This window comes from Sorex fumeus, unplaced genomic scaffold (assembly GCF_029834395.1).
Source record: "Sorex fumeus unplaced genomic scaffold, SorFum_2.1 ptg000156l, whole genome shotgun sequence".
Lineage (NCBI taxonomy): Eukaryota > Metazoa > Chordata > Mammalia > Eulipotyphla > Soricidae > Sorex > Sorex fumeus.
The window spans coordinates 644,152-666,712 of NW_026606213.1; the positions used below are offsets into that span (position 1 = coordinate 644,152).

At 62.7% G+C, this 22,561-nt stretch overlaps 2 protein-coding genes across 2 annotated transcripts; one reads left to right on the forward strand and one right to left on the reverse strand.

Annotated features, from left to right (window-relative positions):
- The first annotated feature begins 3,091 nt into the window (after nucleotides 1-3,091).
- Nucleotides 3,092-10,772, forward strand: TICAM1 (TIR domain containing adaptor molecule 1). The gene is given in 4 exon segments (XM_056107262.1): nucleotides 3,092-3,194; nucleotides 7,581-7,797; nucleotides 7,800-9,562; nucleotides 9,645-10,772. Coding segments are annotated over 3 exon segments (2,808 nt in total). The 5' UTR covers nucleotides 3,092-3,194; nucleotides 7,581-7,601; the 3' UTR covers nucleotides 10,494-10,772.
- A 7,550-nt stretch (nucleotides 10,773-18,322) lies between these two features.
- FEM1A (fem-1 homolog A) lies at nucleotides 18,323-20,421 on the reverse strand. Its single transcript, XM_056107256.1, has one exon. It carries the CDS (start codon nucleotides 20,392-20,394, stop codon nucleotides 18,430-18,432), a length of 1,965 nt encoding a protein of 654 aa, XP_055963231.1. The 5' UTR covers nucleotides 20,395-20,421; the 3' UTR covers nucleotides 18,323-18,429.
- Between the last annotated feature and the right edge of the window lie 2,140 nt (nucleotides 20,422-22,561).

The following is a 22,561-nucleotide window of genomic DNA, read 5'->3' on the forward strand; positions in this document are numbered from 1 at the left end:
AATTTATGTTTTCAGTTGAATCACCGAGAGATACACAGTTGCAAAGCTGTTGGGAGATTGGGTTTCAGTTATACAATGTTCCCACACCTGTTGCTTCACCAGGGTGCATTTCCCACCAGCAAAACCCTCAGTTTCCTTCCCGCCAACCAGCCCCCAGGCTGTCTCTCTCCCCATCACTCCCCCCACACTCCCCTTGCTTTGCAGATACTGAAGGGTTACCAGCGTATGCCTTACCTCCTTGCATGCCCAGTTCTTGTCCAGAGCGATGCTTTCCAAGGCTCCTTGTCACCCTGGCCCCTTCTCTGGAAATTGACCATTGAACAACCTCTGGATTTCTTCTGTTTGGGGTCCACACCTGGCGGTGCTCAGGGCTCAGACTACACTCAGGGACCACTCCTGGCAGGGCTTGGGAGACCATCTGGGGATCCATATGCAAAATCATCTCCCCAGCTCCCATCCACTATTTAAAACATGTATTTTCATAAATGGGTTTCAACATAATGGACTTCCTTGTAATCTCTATTTGGTTTCATGCAGCTAAAAAAAGTTGTTTTACTTTTTGGGTCACACTGAGCGATGCTCAGAGGTTCCTCCTGGCTTTGCTTTCAGGAATCATTCCTGGTAGTGTTCAGGGGACCCTCTAGGATGCCAGGGATTGAAACAAACATCCTATCTGCTGTAGGATTGCTCTGATCCTATTTTAGTTCTTTTTTTTTTTCTTTTTGGGTCACACCCAGCGATGCACAGGGGTTACTCCTGGTTCATGCACTCAGGAATTACTCCTGACCGTGCTTGGGGACCATATGGGATGCTGGGAATCGAACCTGGGTCGGCCGCTTGCAAGGCAAACGCCCTACCTGCTGTGCTATCACTCCAGCCCCCTATTTTAGTTCTTTTTGAGAAAAGTCTTCTACTTTCTCTGGACAAAGGTATTTGGAATGTTCTCTCCAAAGTAACAAAATGATTGTCTCGGGGGCTGGAGATAGCACAGAGGGGAGGGCGATTGCCTTGCTTAGGGACGACCCAGGTTCGATTCCCAGCATCCCACATGGTCTCCTGAGCACCGCCAGGAGTAATTCTTGAGTGCAGAGCCAGGAGGAACCCCTGAGCATCTGAGCATCGCCGGGTGTGACCCAAAAAGCAAAACAAAGAAACCCAACAAAATAATTGTCTCATGAGTCTGGAGAAAAACTTAATAGACTTCATTCACTTCTTATCCAGTGTGATCATTTCCAATGATCATTGTCATAGTAGTCCCTCAGTGAAAATTTTATACATACATACACACATGTTTGTTCTGGGGGCCACACCTGGCAGAGCTCAGGGATGACTCCTGGGGGTCAGGGGGTACAGGAGTGGGGGGAAGTGAATTTCTGCCTCACATGCTCTATACTTTTAGAAGAATTGTCTTTTCTGGCCCCCAGAATATTTACTTTCACAATCACAATCACAGATCATCCTGTTAATCGTCGATTGCCTCGAGCAGGCCCCAGTAACGTCTCCTTCATCCTAGCCCTGAGATTATATTCAAGGCTCTTTCGGAGAATGAGACCCATCAAACTGGACAAACTGGCAGGCTACCGAATGTAGCCTGCCCACACGGCAGAGTCTGGCAAACTCCCCGTGGCGTACCCAATATGCCAAATACCAGTAACAACGATGGGTCTCAATACTTACTTTATGACCGAAAAAATACCCACGATCCAGGCTGGATTAAAAGGGGCCAGCGAAACATTATTATTATTATCATTATTATTATTTGCTTTTTGGGTCACACCCAGCAATGCTCAGGGGTTACTCCTGGCTCATGCACACAGGAATTACTCCTGGCGGTGCTTGGAAGACCATATGGGAAGCTGGGAATCAAACCCGGGTCGGTCCGGTGCAAGGCAAACGCCCTACCCGCTGTGCTAGTGCTCCAATTCGGGGCCAGAGAACTAATGCCCTGGGGAGGGTGCTTGTCCAGCATGTGGCAGAACATGGGTTGATCCCCGGCACCTCAGGAGGGACCCCACTCAACATAGGGTCCCCGAAGCCTCACCAGGAGTGATCCCTAAGCCCAGAGCCCAGAGAAGCCTTGAGCACCATTGGTGTAGCTCCCAAACCAACCGAAGAGGTAAACAGACTGAATCAATGACACTTTCCTTGAGTTGGGAGGAGAGCGCTGGCCGAGCAGCGCAGGGGACCCACCCCAGTATCTGCTGGTGCAAGGCACATACGGGCTCCTTAGTTTTCGCTCTGTTTTGTTTTTGTTTGTTTTTGGACCCCACCTGGTGTTGCCCAGGGCTGACTCCTGGCTCTGTGCTCAGTGATCGCTGCAGGGGCCCTCTGGGGTGGGTGCTGGAGCTTGAACCTGGGTTGTCTGCTTGCAAGGTTGTCTACCTTGCCCGCTGGACTGCTGGACTATCTTTTCAGAACCCGTATTTTTAACATTTTCTTTTTGGGTCACACCCAGCGATGCTCAGGGGTTACTCCTGGCTCTGCACTCTGGAGTTACTCCTGGCGGTGCTCCGGGGACCCTATGGGATGCAGAGGATTGAACTCGCGTTGGCCGCATGCAAGGCAAACGCCCTACCCGCTGTACTACTGCTCCGGACCCAGACCCCGTATTTAAAAGAATTATATTTAATGTGTGGGTCTGGGGGCCACACCCGGTGGTGCTCCGGGCTGAATTCCTGACTCTGTGCTCGGGAGCTGGGAGCTCGGAACCCTTGCGCCCACCCTTCTCACCACCTCGGTGGGGGGGACCTCAGCCTCTCCAAGGACGCCGGACTTCCCTTTCAAATTCGGGGAGACAGAGCCTGCTGTTTTTCCTGGAAGGTCTCGTTGACGCAGACTCTCACTGACTGTCCTTCCAGATTGTGCTCCCTCCCAACCCCCAATCCAGGACTCTGGGTGTGGGGGGTCCGTTTGGGGGCACCCGCGCTCGCGCTCGTATCCAGCCCGCCACCGCCACCGAGGGCGCACGCGCGCCTGGCCAAGGCTTGGTGAACTTGGGGTGTGTCTGGGGCGTCTAAGGGACTTTCCCGGACCTCCGGGCTGGTGACCTCACCTCTCTCCTCCCTCCTCCTCCTTCCTCTCCCTCCTCCCGAGGCCGCACGCGGAAGGAAGCTCCGCGCGAGCGGTCCAGGCCCCCGTGCGCGCCCCGCGCTTTGGAGCCCCGTGGACGAGCGGCCGCCGGTCCTGGAGTCCGGGTAGGAGCGCGGGGCAGCCGGGGGTGGGGGGCCGGGAGAAGCGGTTTCCCCCCGCCCCCGCAGATACCTGGGCGCTCGCGCCTCCTTGCAACCCCCAGCTGGTGGCCAAGCGCGCTCTCCCGCCCCCCACCCCGACTCCGGGGACTGATGCGTCCTGGCGCCCCCGTTCCGTCATGCCCACCCCCCTGAACGTCCGACTCACAATCCCCCCAGCTCCCTCAGCGCCCCGCTTTCCCGGCACGCCGGACCCCGCCCGGAGACCCCAAGGTCTCCCCGCTTCCTCGGCTTCCCCACCAGCCCCTGGAATAGCTTCCCACGCCCACGCTTTGCTGTTTCCCTGATTTTCCCTGATTTTTTTCGGGACACACTCAGCGGTGCTCGGGGCTGACTCCAGGCTCTGCGCTCAGGGACCCTCCTGGCGGCGCCCCGGAGACCCTAGGGGTTGCGGGGACGGAACCCGGGTCTGCCACGCGCCAGGGAAGCCCGCGCCGTCCGCGCTGTGCTGTTGCCCCCCCCATTTCCCCCCACATGCGTCTGCAATTCCCTGCGCCCCCATTCTTCCCCATAGTTTCTGATTTCTCCCCAAACTTTCCTTTTCTTTCAGCCCTTAGAGCCCCGCCCCCAGCCCCATGCGGCACCCACATTTCTTCCTGCTTCCTGTGGCTAGGGGTCCTCCCAGGACAACTGGAGGTTTGGGGAGACATGCCCCCCTACTACCCGGCACTTTCTCCAACCTGCCTCCGGCCTCTGTGCTCTTTTGGGGGGCTATTTTTCCTTTGGCGGTGCTCAGGACTCCTGGCTTTTTTTGTTTTGGAAAATCCCTGGCATCACTGTCAGCCTAAGACCTTACGGCTTCTTGGTCTTTCTTTTCTTTTCTTTTTTCTTTTTTTTTCTTTTTGGGTCATGCCCAGGGATGCTTAGGAGTTCCTCCTGGCTCTGCACTCAAGAATTACTCCTGGCGGTGCTTGGGGAACCCTATGGGATACTGGGAATTGAACCCGGATAGGCTGTGTGCAAGGCAGATGCCCTCCCGGCTGTACTACTGCTCCGGCCCCTGACTCCTGGCTTTGTGCTCAGGGATCTCCCCACCCCTACCACCACAGCAGGGCTTGGGGATGCCTCTCGGGTGCCGGGGATCAAACCTGGGTCTCCCGAGGGCGAGGCACACCCTCCCTGCTTTCCTATGTGTCTGCCGGTCTGTCCTCTTCTGAATAAGAGACATTTGCTGGGCTGGAGCGGTAGCACAGCGGGGAGGGCGTTTGCCTTGCATGCGGCAGACCCGGGTTCAATCCCCAGCATCCCATAGGGTCCCCTGAGCACCGCCAGGGGTAACTCCTGAGTGCAGAGCCAGGAGGAACCCCTGTGCATCGCCGGGTGTGACCTGAAAAGAAAAAAAGAGACGTGCTCGTTCCGTTCACTCTTTCTCTTCCTGTGGTGTTTGGAGGTACCCAAATGGTGGGACCTGGGCTTGCCGTGGTAGCCCCCCGACCCCCAGCCCCCTCCCCCCACCACCGAGGAGTTCTGGGAATCCTGCAGTGTCGTAGGTGCTTTGAGAAGCACCAGGATTCCGTGGGGTCCCAGGCCTGGTCCCTGACTTTCTGCTGTGTCTCAGGGCAAGTGGCCCTCCCTCTCTGTGCCTTGTTTAAATAGGCAGGTAGGGGCCGAATAGTTGGAGAGCATTTGCCTTGCGCCCAGCCCACCCGAGTTCAAATCCTGCCATCCGGCCAGGTCCCAGAAGTGATTCCTGAGTATTGAGCCAGGAGCAACCCCTGAACATCCTTGGTGTGGGCCCAAAAATGGGAAAAAAAAAAATCCTGAATAGGTAGGTAGGTCAGTTAGCCTCCCCAGCGTGCCTGGACAGTTGTCAGTGGTTGACAGGTGGGACGCTATGCCCCAGCCTGGAGTTTTGGGGAACAGCTGTTTGGGGGGACAACTTGCGGGGTCTCCCCTTCTTTATCTCATTTCCTAAGGGGCCAGGAGTCAACTGTGAGTGACAGGAGACCAGGCTGGCCTGTTGGGGAGGAGCGACAAGAGCAGGGGGCATGTATTAGGCACCTTCTGAATACCAGGCCGGTGGCATGTTCCAGGGTAAATCACGCGGGCACTGCCCACGTGTCACCCACCCCAGGGACAGCCCGTCCAGCCTCACTGCCTTGGCTCCTGCACAGCAAACAAGTGAAATCGATTGTGGGAGCAGAGTCGAAGGGGTTCAGGAGGGCGCAGGGCCCACGTGGATGGGACGTGGGTGGACAGCTGGAGCAGGCCAAGGCTGACCTTGAAAAGCAGGTGCCTGACCTCTGGGCCGGGAGCCACAGGACGGGGGCCTGTGAGAGGGGGGCAGTTGCCTCCCACCTGCCCGACCCGGGTTCCATTCCTGGCACCTTATAGGGCCCCCTGAGTGCTGCCAGGAGAATTCCTGACTATGGAGCCAGGAGCATTGCCAGGTGTGACCCCCAAAGCAGACATGAGGGTCTGTGACAGCCGATACACAGCTCTGCTAGAACCTTGGGGCTCTGGGCTGTGCCTCTGACCCGTCGTGGGGTTCCAGCCCGAAGGGAAGAGCTGGGAGCTGAGCCCCACCCCCTGCCCTCCTGCCCCGGAAGAGCTTCCCAAGCACCTTGGACCAGGGGACTGCAGTGGCTGTCGTCGCTGGCCCTGCCCGGCTGGATCCTGGGAGCCCAGAGTGTCCAGGTTTTACACAGAACTGCCTTTTTTGGGGTTTGGCAAGGCTCAGCATCGCAAGGGTGCAAGGGCAGGGCTCGCTTTTGTTCTTGTGGGTTTTGGGGTGTGTGTGTGTGTGTGTGTGTGCGCGCGCGTGCACTCAGGGCTTATTCCTGGTTCTGTGCTTAGGAGCTGGAGCAATAGCACAACGGGTAGGGCGTTTGCCTTGCACACTGCCGACCCGGGTTCGATTCCCAGCATCCCATATGGTCCCCCGAGCACTGCCAGGAGTAATTCCTGAGTGCAGAGCCAGGAGTAACCCTTGTGCATCACCGGGTGTGACTCAAAAAGCAAAAAAAAAAAAAAAAGTCGAGCCTTGTGTGGTTATTATATAGCACTGTAGTACTGTCCCCCATTGTTCATCGATCTGCTCGAGTGGGTGCCAGTAATGTCTCCATTGTGAGACTTGTTACTGTTTTTTTGGCATATCGAATATGCCACGGGGAGCTTGCCAGGCTCTGCCGTGCGGGCGAGATACTCTTGGTAGCTTGCCGGGCTCTCCGAGAGGGACAGAGGAATCGAACCTGGGTCTACTCGCTGTGCTATCACTCCAGCCCATATATGTGTGTGTATATATATATATATATGTATACACACACACACACACACACACATATATATGTTTATATTGGCTGCTCTTGGAATACTGGTGGTGTAGAGTATGAGATGATGAGACGTCGTATTGTTGTGGCCGCAAGGTCCAGGAATAGATTCACTCATGGGTGAGGCTCATCTGAGCATATGGAGAGAGGACAAGGCGAGTGTCTTAGCCCCCAAACTCTCTCTCCAGCCCACTTCTTGAATAACTTGACTTTGGAATTAGCCCCCGATCTGGACCATGGGACTTAACTTGTGGTACTCCGGTGGGCTCAAGGCATTCTGGGGGTTGCCAGGGATTGAACCCAGGTCGGCTGCACTTAAGGCAAACTTTGCCTTAGCTGCTGTCTTATCGCTCTAGATGGAACTTCAATAAAGATTATGAATCAAAAATGAGCTGTTCAAAAAATGAGGCAGTGGAAAATGTGTATCCGTGAAAGGTCCAGTGTTGGAACATTGTATGACTGGAACCCAATCACGAACAACAATGTAACAGCCCTGCATCACCCGGCGATTCAGTACAAAAGAAAATCAATCAATAGCGCCCTGGGGTTGAAGCGATCTCCCACATCCCATAGGGTCCCCAGAGCCCCAGATCCTTGAGCAAAGAGCCTGGAGTGAGCCCTGAGCACTGCTGGGTGTGGTGTGAAGAAACAAAAAACCTGCCAGCCTGACTCATGGCTGCTCTGCTACCCATCCCTACTTCGTTTGCTTCTTATGTTGGAGGGTGGATACCAACCCAACACTTTTTTTTTTTTTTTGCTTTTTGGGTCACACCCGGTGATGCACAAGGGTTCCTCCTCCTGGCTCTGTACTTTGTACTCAGGAATTACTCTTAGCGGTGCTTGGAGGACCCTGTGGGATGCTGGGGATGGAACCAGGGTCGGCTGCGTGCAAGGCAAACTTGCTGTACTATCCCTCCTGCCCCACGACGCCTTTTCTTCTCTTTTAAAGTTGTAGGTAAGGCCAGAGCTACGGTCCAGCAGGGAAGGTGCTGGCCTTGAACAGGCCGAGCCGGATTCCATCCCTGCCCCCGCATCCCTAATCCTGTCTCCCTTTGCTCCTTAGGTCGGCCGGTGGCGGCCCCTGATGCGCTCTGCCCAGGTAGAGCGAGTCGGGGAGGCCAGTGGTGGACGGGACTGGCCAGCATCACGAGGCCCGGGCTCCGCGTGTGTCCATGGCCAGTCAGTGCCCGTCTCTGCCCGGGGCCTTTGCCATCCTGAGCAGAGACTCCTGCACCTGCAACACAAGCCGAAGCGCCTGAGGGCAGGCTGCCCGCCGGCTGCCCGCTGCTCCTCATGGTGCGCCAGCAGCTGGGCCAGGACACCAAGGCCCGGAGCTGCCTGCGGGCGCTGAAGGCGGACGCGGAGGCCCAGCTGGTCGCCAGCCACTGGGCGGGCATGGACGCCGCCGGCGCCCCCGCGCCCGCGGAGCCCCCAGACCTGTCGCGGGCCGCGGCCCCGCTGCACCACCTGCTCGCGGAGGAGGAGGAGGAGGAGCTGTGCCCGGGTGCCATGCAGGACTCGGCGTCGTACCAGACGGCCCTGCAGACGCCGAGCGTCAGGGCCGATCCCCGGCTGTGGGAGCTCCAGGAGGAGGCCCGGGAGCACCGTGCATGGGACCTCGCCGATCCCCGGCTGTGGGAGCTCCAGGAGGAGGCCCGGGAGCACCGTGCATGGGACCTCGCCGATCCCCGGCTGCGGGAGCTCCAGGAGGAGGCCCGGGAGCACCGTGCATGGGACCTCGCCGATCCCCGGCTGTGGGAGCTCCAGGAGGAGGCCCGGGAGCACCGTGCATGGGACCTCGCCGATCCCCGGCTGCGGGAGCTCCAGGAGGAGGCCCGGGAGCACCGTGCATGGGACCTCGCCGATCCCCGGCTGCGGGGGCTCCAGGAGGAGGCCCAGGAGCACCGTGCACGGGACCTCCCCGATCCACGGCTGCGGGGGCTCCAGGAGGAGGAGGCCCGGGAGCACCGTGCATGGGACCTCGCCGATCCCCGGCTGCGGGGGCTCCAGGAGGAGGCCCGGGAGCACCGTGCATGGGACCTCGCCGATCCCCGGCTGCGGGGGCTCCAGGAGGAGGCCCGGGAGCACCGTGCATGGGACCCCGCCGATCCCCGGCTGCGGGGGCTCCAGGAGGAGGCCCGGGAGCACCGTGCATGGGACCCCGCCGATCCCCGGCTGCGGGGGCTCCAGGAGGAGGCCCGGGAGCACCGTGCATGGGACCCCGCCGATCCCCGGCTGCGGGAGCTCCAGGAGGAGGCCCGGGAGCACCGTGCATGGGACCCCGCCGATCCCCGGCTGCGGGGGCTCCAGGAGGAGGCCCGGGAGCACCGTGCACGGGACCTCGCCGATCCCCGGCTGCAGAAGCTCCAGGAGGAGGCCCGGGAGCACCGTGCACGGGACCCCGCCGATCCCCGGCTGCGGGGGCTCCAGGAGGAGGCCCGGGAGCACCGTGCATGGGACCCCGCCGATCCCCGGCTGCGGGAGCTCCAGGAGGAGGCCCGGGAGCACCGTGCACGGGACCTCGCCGCCGATGCAGAGCCCTTCCAGCCCCTCCGCTCCGGGCCGGGCCAGCCCCCGCGCTCCTCCTCGTCGCCGCTGCCCATCGAGGGCCCGCCGGGCTGGAGCCATGGGCGCTCCCTGAGGTCCACGGGGAGCCCCACCTCCCTGGCCAGCAGGCTGGAGATCAGCCAGTCCCCGACCAGGACCGTCCTGGGCTCGCAGCGCGGCCCGCGGGGGCCCAGCAAGCTGTGCGCGGAGCCCGGGCGGGCGGCGGGGGGCGGCCAGGAGCCCGAGGAGACGAGCTGGCCGCCCGCCTCGGAGCCCGCGAGCCCCCCGGGGCTCCCCGAGGCCAGCGCTGCGGGCAGCGGGCCCTCCCCCGGGCAGCCGCGCCCCGAGGCGGCGCCGGGCCCCGCCCACCCGGCGCCCACCGGAAGCGGAAGTGCCGGCCCCGACCGGAAGCCGCGCGCCGGAAGTGCCCGCGCGGGCCGCGGCCGGGCGTCCGGCGCGGCGCTGGGCGCGGGGCCCTCGTTGCCCGCGGCCCCCCCCGCCCGGGAGCCCCCCCGCCCCGGGCCCCGCCGCGGCGGCCCCGCCCCCCGCCCCGCCCCCCGCCCCGCCCGGGCCCCCGGAGCGGAAGTTCCACAGCTTCGTGGTGCTGCACACGCGCGCCGACGAGCACGTGGCCCTGCGCGTGCGGCGGCGGCTGGAGGGCCTGGGCGTGGCGGGCGGCGCCACCTTCTGCGAGGACTTCCAGCAGCCGGGCCGCGGGGAGCTGCGCTGCCTGCAGGACGCGCTGGAGCACTCGGCCTTCGCCGTGCTGCTGCTCACGCCCAGCTTCGGCTGCCGCCTGAGCCTGCACCAGCTCGGCCAGGCGCTCCTGGGCAGCCTCACGCGGCCCGGCTGGCGCGACAGCGCCGTCCCCTTCCTGCCCCTCGAGAGCTCCGCGGAGCAGCTGAGCCCCGACGCGGCCGCGCTGCTCGCGGGCCTGGTCTGGCTGGACGAGCGCTCGCCCGTCTTCGCGCAGAAGGTGGGCCGCACCTTCCGGCCCCAGGTGCTGCGGGAGCGCCGGGAGCACTGGAGGAGGGAGCAGGAGGTGCACGCCCTGCGCGAGCGGCGCCAGCGGCTGCAGGGGGAGCAGCAGCGGGCCCGCGCCTGGGCCGCCGCGACCTCGGCCTACGCCCGGAGCTACCGGGCGTTCTGCCGGCAGATGGAGCAGCTGCGGGTGGAGCTGGGCGGGTTCGAGGCCTGGGGCGCGGGGGACCCCGGGGCGCCCCCGCCGCTCTCCCCGGCCTGGCCGCCCGGCGTCCCGCCGCCCCCTGCTCTGCAGCCCCCCTTCCCGCCGCCCTCCCCCCAGAGCCCGGGGGTGCAGCCCCTGATCATCCAGAACGCCCACATGGTGCAGCTGGGGCTGAGCAACCACATGTGGGGCCAGAGAGGGGCCCCGCCCCTGGAGGACAAGGCGGGACCGGAGGCCGAGTGACCGCGGGACCGGGTCTGATCTTTGGGGGACCTTGGGGGGTCCCGTCCCTCTCGCCCAGCCGCCTACAGGGGTGGTCGGGAGAGGTTTTGCCACCCAGAACATTCTGGAAGGAGACTGCTACTCTCGGGAAGTGGCGTGAGCAAGACCCGATGATGATGTTTGTGGTGTCCCGGGGTCTTGGGATTGGACGTGGGGTTGGCTCACCTATTCTGATACTAGATGCAGGGCTGGGGGAGATTGCTGAGGTGCTTCGATTGTGATAAATATTTATTGAGTGAATATTGGTTTTTCGCCAGCACCGTCGGCCTCAGGGGGACCCCCCGCCTTTGATTTTTGGTGAGAAGAAAACGCCGGCGCCCGTTTCTTTCCGTTGGGGGCCAGAGCCAAGGGACGGCGGGAATTGGATGCTTTGCATGCAGCTGAGCTGGGCTCGAGCTCGGGCATCCCTTAGGGTTCCCCGAAGCACTGGCAGGAGCGATCCCTGAGTCATGCAGAGACAGGCATGACTCCTGAGCACTGCTGGGTGTGGCCCCCAAACCAGCTCTCGGGGCCTGAGGCTAGTGCAGGGGGTGGTGCATTTAGGAGTTAAAATGCGTCCCGTGAATGCTCACCGTCCAGTGGCTGGGGACTTCAGTGGGCTTGTTTTGGGGTGGGGGTTTGGGCCACACCCAGGGGCTCCAAGAGGCTATTCGCGGCTCTGCGCAGAGAACCAGAGGGAGGGAGTGATGGATTCAAACGGGGGGAGCGTGCAAAGAGCCTTTCTCCTGACCTGCCTCTCGGGAGGGAACCGGAACCCCTGCTGAGCCCGAGGAGGAAGCAACCCTTGCAAATCGGAACCTTCCAGAAGTCAGCATTATTGCAGAATGGGCAACCCCTCACCCCGATGCCTCCCACCCCGGTGTGACCAAAATTGTTATTTCCTGCCCATTGCCTGTTTCCTGTCTGTGGCTGTATTCCTTCCTCCTCTTTCCCCTCCTGGGAGCTCCCTCCTGAGAACTCAGGGACCCCACCCCCACATTCGGCTCTCCTTGGACCCCTCCGGGGACCCCTTGGTCCCCCCTCTGGTTGTCCTGAGCTGGGTTTCTCTGTCTCCCCCGACCCTCCTCCTGCAGATCCCCCCTGTCCCCTACTCCTGGCTGTCAGCCCTGCCGGCTGCCCTTCCCTCGGGTCACCCCAACCCCACCTCCAGCCCTGGCCTCCCCTGAGCTCCGGGTCCCGGGTGCTACTGTCCCCGGCATCTCTGTGCTGGAGGGGGCCCCAGAGAGCTCACAAGCTATGCAGTGCCTGACTGTCCCGCCCGCCCCCATCTTCCTTTGGTGTCCCAGTTTGAGTCGCTCAGCTGGAAAAATCGGGGGAGGCGTCCTTGACTGTCTCTGACAGGCGACCAGTTCTGATGCTGCCCCAAACATCTGTTCAGGGTCCCCCCAGGCCCCCCTGGAGCGATGGCACAGAGGGGAGCGTGCTGGCCTTGCACGTGTGCGGACCCGGGTTAGATCCCAGCACTCAGGGGCTGCAGAGCTTCACAGCGCCAGATGTGGCCCTGTTTCCCCTGCAGAATTCCTCTTTTCCTCCCTCTTCTGCCTCCACCTGGACGACCCTCACATCTAAGCAGTTCCCGCCCCTGATGACGTCCCAACACTACGTTCCCGGGGTGGCCACCAGAGGGCGCGCGTGAGTGCCGAGACAGCCCCAGTCGCCCCATTGATGCTTGGGGGGGTCTCCAGGGCTACAAGGAGGGGGGCTATGCACTTCACAAGGATCCACACATATGGGGGATGAGTCCCTGACCCCTGAGATATCACATTTTTAAAAAAACTTATTAGACACCATGAGGTACAGTTGTAGACTTACAAATTTTTGTGCTTGGGTTTCAATAATACAGTGATCGAGTACCCATCCCTCCACCAGTGCCCAATTCCCACCACCACGGATCCCAGTATTCCTCCCACCCCCCATCCCACCATGCCTCTGTGGCAGGGCATTCCCTTTTGTTCTCTCTCTCCTTTGGGTGCTAGGTAAAAGGTAAAGGCCCTCCCGTTGATCATCGATTTGCTCGAGCGGGCCCAGTAACGTCTCCATTGGAGACTTTGTTGTTACTGTGTCTGGCATATCCAATACTCTCGGTAGCTTGCCAGGCTCTCCGAGAGGGGTGGAGGAATCGAACTCGGGTCGGCCATGTTGGCCGCTTGTAAGGCGAACGCCCTACCCGCTGTGCTATCGCTCCAGCCCTCCTTTGGGTGCTATGGTTTGCAAAAGAGGTAATGGATGGCAATCATGTTCGGTCTCTAGTCTACTTTCAGCACGCTTCTCCCATCCTGGAAGGATCCTTCCAACACCCTTTACTTGGTGCTCCCTTCTCTATCTGAGCTGCCTTTTCCCCTAGCGTGTGCGGCTGGCCTCCAAGCCATGGAGTGAACCTCCTGGCACTTATCTCAGCTATTCCTAGGTGTTAGTCTCCTATTTTGTTACGAGATATCACATTTTTGGGGATCAAGTCTGTTTTTTGCAGGGGCTCAGATCTAGTATTTTTTTGGTTGTGCCAGAGGTTTTAACCTTGGGTCTGTGCTCAGCGATCACTTGTGGCAGTGCTTGGGGGACCGCGTGTGGGGCCTGGTATGGACCCATGTGAGTGCCGTGACTCCCTGACGCCAGCCTCACCCCAGCTCGCTCTCTGGGCCGCCCAGGTCTTTCTCTGTGAAACATCCTCTTGAGTCCAGGGAGCCCCCACCCCCCATTCACACTCCTGCTGGGGAACGGCCCCTTTTATTCATTCCATTCATTTGGTCATTCAGTATTAGTACTTCCTGTACAACAGGGATGCTGGGGTTCAGAGGAGTCATGGAAGGCTTCTCGGCGGTGGTTTCTCAGGCGAGGGGGTGAGGCCATGTGGAGGACACAAAGTCTCTTCGAGAGCCAAACCAGTGTGCGTTTCAACTGGGGTCCTTAGGGGATCGCACAGGTGCTGGGAGGCCTCCTGGTCACCAGCGCCTTTGGACAGCGGTTCCTGCCTCTTTCCTGCAGGGTCTGGAGCTCCAGAGACAAAACCAAGCCGAGATAAAACCGCCAGCTGCAGCATCCCGTCTCAGTGCTCAGGGGACCACATGGAGTGCCCGGCTCCATCCCGGGGCTAGGCCACATGCAAGGAAGGCAGGTGCCTTGCCCACCGCACTGCCCACCGTTTCTTCCCCACTTTCTCCTTTTCCTGCCCTGATGGCTCTCCCGAGGGAGTCCTGCCTTGGTGCCGTGTTCCGGTCATTTGGACCCTCGGCCTAGCCGCAGCTTTTCTCTCCTGCATACGGTGTCTCCCAGCACGATCTCAGAGTCCCCCGTGGACTGGCTACCGGACCTAGTTCTCTATTTGGTTTTCGGGCCACACCTGCTAAGAGGTTACTCCTGGTGGTGTCCCCGAGACCCTAGGGGCTGCCAGGGGTTGAACCTCAGCCGCCTGTAAGGCAAACGCCCTCCCGGCCGTCCTATCGCTCTGGCCCCTGGATCTTTTATTTTTAACCTGCTCACAGACGCGGCCTTTTAATAGCCCTAGGACATGGGCAGGGTGTCCAGTTTCCAAGGAGAGTTCAATGGTGTCTCCCCCCAGAAACCGCTGGGGGGTGGGGGTAGTGCCTGACCCAGTCTTTCATCTTCCCCAATGCCCCACTGGGGGTCCCCTGTAGTAGCACCCACTCTAGAATCACTGTCCCTGTTCTCTGCTGGCACCTAAGTACCGAAAGGGGGGGGCACCCTGTCCCTGAGTCCCTCATGTCAGTCCCAAACTTTGCCTACCCTGGGGGACTTTTGCTGAATCCATTTTCTTTTGGGAAGGGGCTCTCACCCAGCAATGACTCAGGGATCACTCCTGGCTTTGCACTCAGGAATTTCTCCTGGCAGTGCTTGGGGGATGCCAGGGTTGAACCCGGATTGGCTGTTTGCAAGGCAAACACCCTACCTGTTGTATTAGAGCTCCCATCCCATTTTGCTGTATCTTTGTTTGGGCTTTACTTTCCTTTCGGTTCTTGAGCCACACCTGACAGTGCTCGGGGCCAACTCCAGGCTCTGTGTTCAGGAATCATTACGGGCGGGGCTCAGGGGACCCTGTGGGGTGCTGGGGATCGAACCCAGGTTGGCCATGGGCAAGGCAAGCACCCTCCCTGCTGTCCTGTTGCTCTGACCCTTTGACTTAATTTCCTATTCCTTCAGTCCCTTCATTTTTGGAGTGGGGGAGGGGATAGGGCCAGAGACCTAACCTGGGGCTCCTTTGAGCTATCTCCTCACTTAATTTTTCCTTTTTGGGGGTGGGGGGAGGCATACCCCGCTGTGCTCAGGGATCGCTCCTGGCGGTGCCTGGGGAAAGGGCAGTGGTCTAACCCCAGCATTTATTTTCCCTTTAAACAGGCTTTAGTGTTGGGCCTGAGCCCAACAGGGGAAGTACAGGCCTGAGTACAGCAGGGTGGGCACTTGCCTTGCCCGTGCCCGTCAGGGTTCCGTCCCAGCTCATAGCTCGTAGGGTCCCCTGAGCACCACCAGGAGTAGCCTGAGAGTGATCTCAAAAGCAAAAATGAATTGATAGGCTGTCCCAGGGCGTGTGGCTGTGGCATCTGGTATCGGGGCTCACCAGATCACTGCCCCATAGGCTGCAGGAACTGCCCTCCAAAGGAATCAGGAGTCCGCCCCGAGCACCATCACAAAGAAACACAAAACCCAAACCAAGGATCTCCTCACACCCAGCCACACAGGCCTCTTTGGCCTTTGAGCCCCCATGTCCGTTTCTTTACCCACTCAGTGAGCACTGGGTGAGCTGCAGGGCCCCATCTCCTCTACTTGGTGCCCGGGACCCAAGGGGTGGGGGTGGGGATGACACAGCCTCATGTGGTTGTTCTGAAGAACAAATGAGGGAGCCAGAGGTCACTGACCGGGGTTCAGGTGCTAACGTCTGAGAAGGAAAAACACCCAGGGCGAGGGGAAGGAGAGGTGCCATGGAGAGAATCTAGGGAGGCTTCCTGGAGGTGGCGGTATTCCACTCAGTGCTCTCCATGCCGTTTGGTAGACTTGGACAGAGGTGGCGCTGGGGCCCAGAGAGGAAACATTTCTGGCTTCTGTAGGAGGGGGGTGTGCCTGCCACCCCCGTGTGGGAGCCACCCTCTTTATCCGGATCCAACTGGATCTCTTAGCAGGCTCCACACCCATGTCCAGCTGGAGCCGACCACATGACAAGGGGCCCTGCGCTATCTTTGGCCCTGGGCCCTGTAAAAGGGGGCCGTGTCTTGGAAGACAAGGGGTGGTTCGGGACAGGCCGGGGGGACTCCAGCCCAGATCCCCCAAGGGGGAAGGCATTCATTCATTCATTGGGCAGCTTGTGTTCGAGACAGGCAGTGGGCGCACAGGCCACCCCTGAGCGTGGCAGGTTGCTGCGCTCCTGAGCTAGCTTGGCTTTTTTGGCCTCACCTGGCGGTGCTCAGGAGTGACTCCTGACAGACTTGGGGGACCCCGTGAGATGCTGGAGATCGAGTCCTGGCCCACCATGTGCAAGACAGATGCTCTCCCTGCTGTCTCTGCAGTTTACTTTTGACACTGATACAAGGCGGGTGACGTTTCTTACTGGGGGCCCTTTGGTTCCCGCCCCCCGCATGCTGTCTTTCTCCGAGAAAGCGCCGCCTCACAGTCCTCTCCCTGAGGTGCCTCCCAGGCTTCTGCTCCCCATTTTAGGACCCCCCATTTCTTCGGGAGGGCTCCTCCCCAGACCCCTGCCAGGTGAGCTGCACCCCCTGCAGCCAGCCGGGACCCTCTGGGAACCCATTTCTGTGCCTTCAGTGGCCACACGAAGCAGCATCTGAAACCCACCCCAGCCCTTCAGTGGAACGGCGGAGGGGCCCAAGTCTGGCTCTTTTGGGGTATGCGGGGGGGGGGGGGTGGCTTCTCCTGGTTCAGTGCTCGGGGTCACTTCTGGACATGCTTGGGGTGCCAGGGGAATGTTGGGGGGGGGACTCAGCGCCCCTTCAACTAAAGTCTGGGCTCCAGCCTGCTGTGCTCGGCGTACGCCCCAGTCATTCTTCGTGAAGTCTTGCTGCTGTCTGTGGCCTCAGTTTCCCCCGCTTCTCACTGAGGCTTTCCCCAAGCAGGCGCAGGAGCACGGCCTGAGGCTGAGTAAATGCTCAGGTCGTGTCTCGCCCCAGGTGGGCTTCCCTGGATGCCTTAGCTGGGAGTTTTCTGGAAGGGAACCAGCCCCGGCGCCCGTGGGCTCTGCTGGAGGTGACGAAAGATCAACCGACCTTGGGGGCTGGCAGCGCCCTGGGCGGCCAGCAGGTGCCCGGGGCAGCAAAATGCTCCGTGACCGAGGGACACTGCGCTGGGGGGCGAGGGGCTGCTCTGCACACGTGGCGACCCCCGGCCAAGGCCCAGGATGGCAGGCGAGGGTGAGCGGGCGCCGGGGGACGCACCCAGCTCGGGGGGCCGGAAGGAGGGCCCTGGGGCTTCCCTCGTGCCACCCTGCCCGCTGCCAGCCTGCTCCTCGAGCCGCGGTCCACGTGCCGCTCAACACCAAACCTTCCCCGCGGGACCCCGGAAACGGCGGGCCCGCCCCCGCGGTGGGGTGTCCGGGGCTGGCTCCCCACCCCCGACAAGGACCACAAGGGGGCTTCCAGAGTCTCGTTTTAATGCCGTCGGCTCCCAGGCACGCGTCCGCCCCGTCGCTCCAGCTCCCCGCGGGCCGGGCCCGACGACGGCGCTAACACACACTGCAAATGCACACACGGGCCTCGTCCGCGCAGAGGCGGCGGGGGGCGCGGGGACCTCCGCACAGACCCCCCTGCCCCGCCGGGGACCCGATGCCGAGGCTGCCTGCCGGCTCGCCGAGGTCGGGCTCTTCTCGGGGACGCCCGGGCCCGGGTGCTGGGGCAGCTCGAGAGGCCGCTGCAGCCGTGGGGACAGCCGCCAGGCCTGACCGTGCTCCGGGGCCCCCGGCGCTGCGTGACCGTCACCCTCGTTTCGGGGAGCGGCAGGGAAAGGGCACTTAAGAGACGCCCCTGGGCTTGGGGGGCGGGGCCCGGGGTTCGTCCCCTGGACCTTCCTCGGTTTCCTTTTTAGCCACCCCAGCTCAGGCCAGGCGGGACAGGGGCGCTCAGGCACGAGCCCTTGGGGCTTCCCTCGTGCCACCTGCCCACAGCAGGGTGGGCGGGGGGCGCCAGGGCGGCGATCCCGCTCCGGAGCTGCCCCCGGGGGTCGTTCTGGGCCTGACCCGGCTCGCACTCGCTGCTGCTGCATCGGAGGAGCGCCCCTCCCCGGGGGTGGGGGAGGAGCGCCCATGGCTTAGATTCCTGTTCTAGGTTAAGGCGGAGGGTGGGCCCCTGGGGAAGGTCCTGCGCCTCTCCAGCAAGGACCGGGCCCGGATGGCCCACTAGCACGGGATCCAGGAGGTCTCTAGCACCGCCGGCTCTCCCAGGAACCGCCTGGGTCCCCGCCGAGGGGAAAGGGCCGGCTGTGGAGGCGGAGCGAAAGCAGCCCTTGGGGCACAACAGCCAATCGGCGAGCAGCGCCGCAGCCCCGCCCCTCCCAGAAGCAGCCCTGGGGGCGCGACAGCCAATCCGGGGGCAGCGCCAAGGCCTCGCCCCTCCCGGAAGCGGAAGCAGCCCTTGGGGAGCGGCAGCCAATCGCTGGCAGCGCGACAGCCCCCACAGGAAGCGGAAGCAGCCCTTGGGGCGCGACAGCCAATCCGTGGGCAGCACCGCGGCCCCGCCCCTCCCGGAAGCGGAAGCAGCTCTTGGGGAGCGGCAGCCAATCGATGGCAGCGCAACAGCCCAACCGGAAGTGGAAGCAGCCCTTGGGGCGCGACAGCCAATCCGTGGGCAGCGCCGCGGCCCCGCCCCTCCCGGAAGCGGAAGCAGCCCCTGGGGCGCGACAGCCAATCGGTGGGCGGGCAGGCGGGCAGCGCCTCGGCCCTCCCGGGTCAGTGCAGCTCGATGAAGGCCTCCAGCTCCTCGGGGATGAAGCCCTTGTAGGGGATCTTGTTCTTGTCCAGGGCGCGGGCGGCAAGGCACTGCAGGGTCAGGTAGTTGAAGGGCTGGATGGTGCTCCGGGCCAGCAGCTTCTCGTCCAGCAGCTCGTAGGCCGTCTTCTTGAAGGCGTTGGTGGCGTCCATGTGGGCCCCGGCCTCGATCAGGGCGTTCATGATGGCCGGGCAGTTGTTCTGGGCGGCGACGTGCAGCGGCGTGTTGTTGTCGAAGTCGCGGCTGTCCGGGTCGGCCCCGCAGTCCAGCAGCACCTTCACCACCTGCAGGGAGGGGAAGCGGCCCACGGGGTAGCGGCCCACGCTCGTGGTCTCCTTGTCGGCGGCCATGTGCAGCGGCGTGAAGCCGTTCTTGCCGCGCGGCGCGCACTTGAGCAGCCGGTACACGGTCTGGTGCTTGAAGTGCTGCTGCTCGGGGCTGGCCTCCACCTTCTCCAGCAGGAAGAGCAGGTGGAGGATGATGGCCAGCGCCTTGGTGAACTGGGCCGCGTCCCCCGGCTCCTTGGGCAGCTGCAGGGCCCGCTCCACCTCCCGCACCCCCTTGCAGAGCACGCCCATGAGGTCGGGGAAGCCGATCTGGGTGCCCGGGCCGCCCCGGGCCGCCCGGTCCTGCAGCACGTAGGAGAAGAGCTCGGCGAAGGACAGGAAGCTGCTGGCGGTCATGGGGCTCAGGGGCTCCAGGCTGCTCTGCTGCATGTCCAGGGCGTAGCGCCAGAGGCGGATGCAGCGCTCGAAGTTGCCGGCGTCGGCGTAGACGGCGCCCCGGTAGCGGATGTAGTAGGACGTGTCGGGGTGCGCGGGCCCCAGGATGCGCTCGCGGATGAGCAGCGCCTGCATGCGCATCTGGTCGGGGTCGGCGACGAGCGCCTCCAGCTCCTCGGGCGTGGCCGCCTCGCGGGCGCAGCCGTAGGCCAGCACGGGCTGCGGGGGCTCGGGCCTGGGCAGGGCGGCGCCGCCCTGGTGGCGCAGCTCCATGGCGCGGCGCCAGTGCTTGAGGGCGCCCAGCAGGTCGCGCTTCTTGTCCACGTAGGTGGCGCCCAGCAGCTCCAGGGCCTCGACGGCCGCCTCCCGGCTGGCGGGGCAGCAGCTCTCGCGGGGGCCCGCCGCCCGCGCCGCCGCCTGCTCCTGCTCCTCCTCCTCCTCCTCCTCCCCGCGGCGCGGGAGGCCGGCGGGCGGGCCCGGGGGCGCCGGCTGCTCCTGGATGAGGTACTCCACGATGTTGGTGTGGCCCGTCACGCTGGCGGCCAGCAGCGGGGTCATGCCGTAGCCGTCGCGCTCCATGCGCGCGCGGCAGCCCAGCAGCAGCTGCAGGATCTCCAGGCTGCCGGACTCGGCGCAGTCGTGCAGCGCCGTGTTGCCCTTGGCGCTGCGCCGGTTCACCCGCGCGCCCTGCTCCAGCAGGTAGCGCGCGATCTCGCGGTGGCCCTTGTAGCACGAGATCATCAGGCAGGTGTGCCCGTGCCGGTTGGCCACCTCCAGGTCGGCGCGGTGCTCGCCCACCAGGTAGCGCACCACCTCCAGGTGCCCGTCGAAGCAGGCGGCGCGCAGGGGCGTGGAGTTGGTGCGCGTGGTGCGGTTCACCGAGGCGCCGCGCCGCAGCAGGCTGCGCACCACGTCCAGGTGCCCGGCGGCCGCGGCGGCCCAGAGCGGCGGCGCGCCCTCGATGGTCTCGCCGTCGAAGTGCACGGCGCCGCCCGCCTCCACGCTGGCGCCGCAGCGGTCCACCAGGTACTCCACCACCTCCAGGTGCCCGTGGCGCGCGGCGATGAGCAGCGGCGTGCCCGCGCCCGCCGCCTCGCCCGTCAGCTCGTCCAGCTCCTCGCGGCCGCGGCCGCTCAGCAGCCTCTGCAGCAGCTGCAGCTTGCCGTCGCGCGCGGCGTTGTACACGGCCGTGCGGAGGTCCATGGCGCGGGCGCGGGCGCGGGCCGGGGCAACCTTCACGGGCGCCCCGCCGCCATCTCGGGCCCGCGCCGGGCCGGACGAAATGGCCGCGGCGGGGGCGCGCGGGGCGCGCCGGGAGACGTAGTTCCCCGGGGCTCGCGCGCCGGGGAGGCGGCGGGGGCCGGGGGGCGGCGCGGACTACATTTCCCAGAAGGCCGCGCGCGGCCGCGACGCCCGCTGGGAGCTTCCGGTTCCGCCGCCGCCGCTTCCGCCGCCGCCGCCGCCAGGGGGCGGAAGACGGCCACGCCGAGACGACCGAGAGCCCCGCTCCCCGCCAGACCTCGCGAGGGGCTGACTGTGGCGGGCGGGGACGCGGCGGGAGCGGTGGAGTCGGGCTTCGCGCTCCCGCCAGGGGGCGCCCGAGAGAGAGCTGGGAAAGCGGGGCGGGGCGAGGGCTTCGGGGGAGGGGGGGAACATCCGGGAGTACGGGTGGCCCGAAGGACCAATCTTCATCGCGCGCCTGCCTGCGCGACGCTCGTTCGTGGCTGGATTTACCCGTTTGTCGGTGCCCGTGTGCCTGCACGCGTCCATCCGCACAGCTTTCGTTTCTGTCCCCTCCGTCTGCATCCTCGTAGCACACAGTTCCCAGTTCACTTGCTGAAGCCCTTGAGACGCCCAGGGCTGCTTCCGAGCCGGGACACTGTAGGAACTCACACCCCCGAAACCTGGACCCGGCTCCCGAGGATTCTGATCCCCGCCTCGTGCTGCTGCTGCCGGCCCCAGTATCCTGGAGAACTGCGGCAGCGATCAGCATCAGTCCCCCATTCCCCAGCTCCCAAAGCCGCTCGACAGGCTGATGGGCTCCTGCATCGCAGGCAGGAGACTTGGTTGGATCCCCAGCACCGCATGATCCCCGGAGCACTGCGGGGAGAGCCCCTCCTGCCCCCTCCGGACAATCACGGGGAAAGCTAAGGGATGTTCATGCCTCAAGCAAGAGAAGGCGCCCTGGGGCTGGAGCCATAGCACAGCGGGGAGGGCGTTGCCTTGCACGTGGCCGACCTGGGTTCGATTCCCAGCATCCCATAGGGTCCCCCCGAGCACCACCAGGAGTAACTCCTGAGTGCAGAGCCAGGAGTGACCCAAAAAGCAAAAACAAACAAATAAATAAAATTATTAAAATATAAGGCTGTTGGGGCTGGAGCGATAGCACAGTGGGTAGGGCGTTTGCCTTGCACACAGCCGACCTGGGTTCGATTCCCAGCATCCCATAGGGTCCTCCGAGCACTGCCGGGAGTAATTCCTGAGTGCAGAGCCAGGAGTAAGCCCTGTGCATCGCCGGGTGTGACCCAAAAAGCAAAAAAAAAAAAGGAGAAGGCGCTTTGGCGAAATGCCTGCTGTTCTCCGCCACTTCTGTTCCCTCCGCTGGGCACATGGTTCCCCATCCTCTTCTTAGGGAAATAACCCGGGTCCAGCTTGGATAATTCACACACATACCAGCTGCAGGGAGGTCCCCTCGCGTCAATTAAGGGGCCCGAGAAGGGCCATCATAGCCATCAGCAACTCGGAGAACCAGGGAACCATCTGCAAGACTCAGTACCCGAGCGGAGACGTAGTACAGGGATTAAGGTGATTGTATTGCATCTCCCCAACCCCAACCTACTTTAAAAAAATATTTTATTTTGTGGGGCTTTTTGGATCACACCTGGCGATGCTCAGGGGTCACTCCTGGCTCTGCACCCCAATCTACTTTTACTTTTATTTTTTTGATTTTTTTTTTTAGGTCACACCCGGCGATGCACAGGGGTCACTCCTGGCTCTGCGCTCAGGAATGACCCCTGGCGGTGCTCAGGGGACCATGTGGGATGCTGGGAATCGAACCCGGGTTGGCCGAGTGCAAGGCAAACGCCCTCCCCACTGTGCTATGGCTCCAGCTCCCTACGTTTACTTTTTAAGATTAGATTAGCTTGGCTTTTTGGATCACACCAGGTGATGCCTAGGGGTTACCTCTGGTTCTCCACTCAGGAATTTCTCCTGGCAGTGCCCGGGGGACTGTATGAGATGCAGGCCCAGGGCAGGGCGCCGTGCAAGGCGTATGCTCTACCTGTATGCTCAGACCGCCCAACCTAGGTCTAAATCCTGGGCATTAAGCAATGGTTCCCCACCCACCTAGCACTGCTAGGGGTGATCTCTG

Bases quoted from the DNA above. Each gene is read 5' to 3' on its own strand.
- FEM1A (XM_056107256.1), bottom strand. From the start codon at position 20,394: ATGGACCTCCGCACGGCCGTGTACAACGCCGCGCGCGACGGCAAGCTG.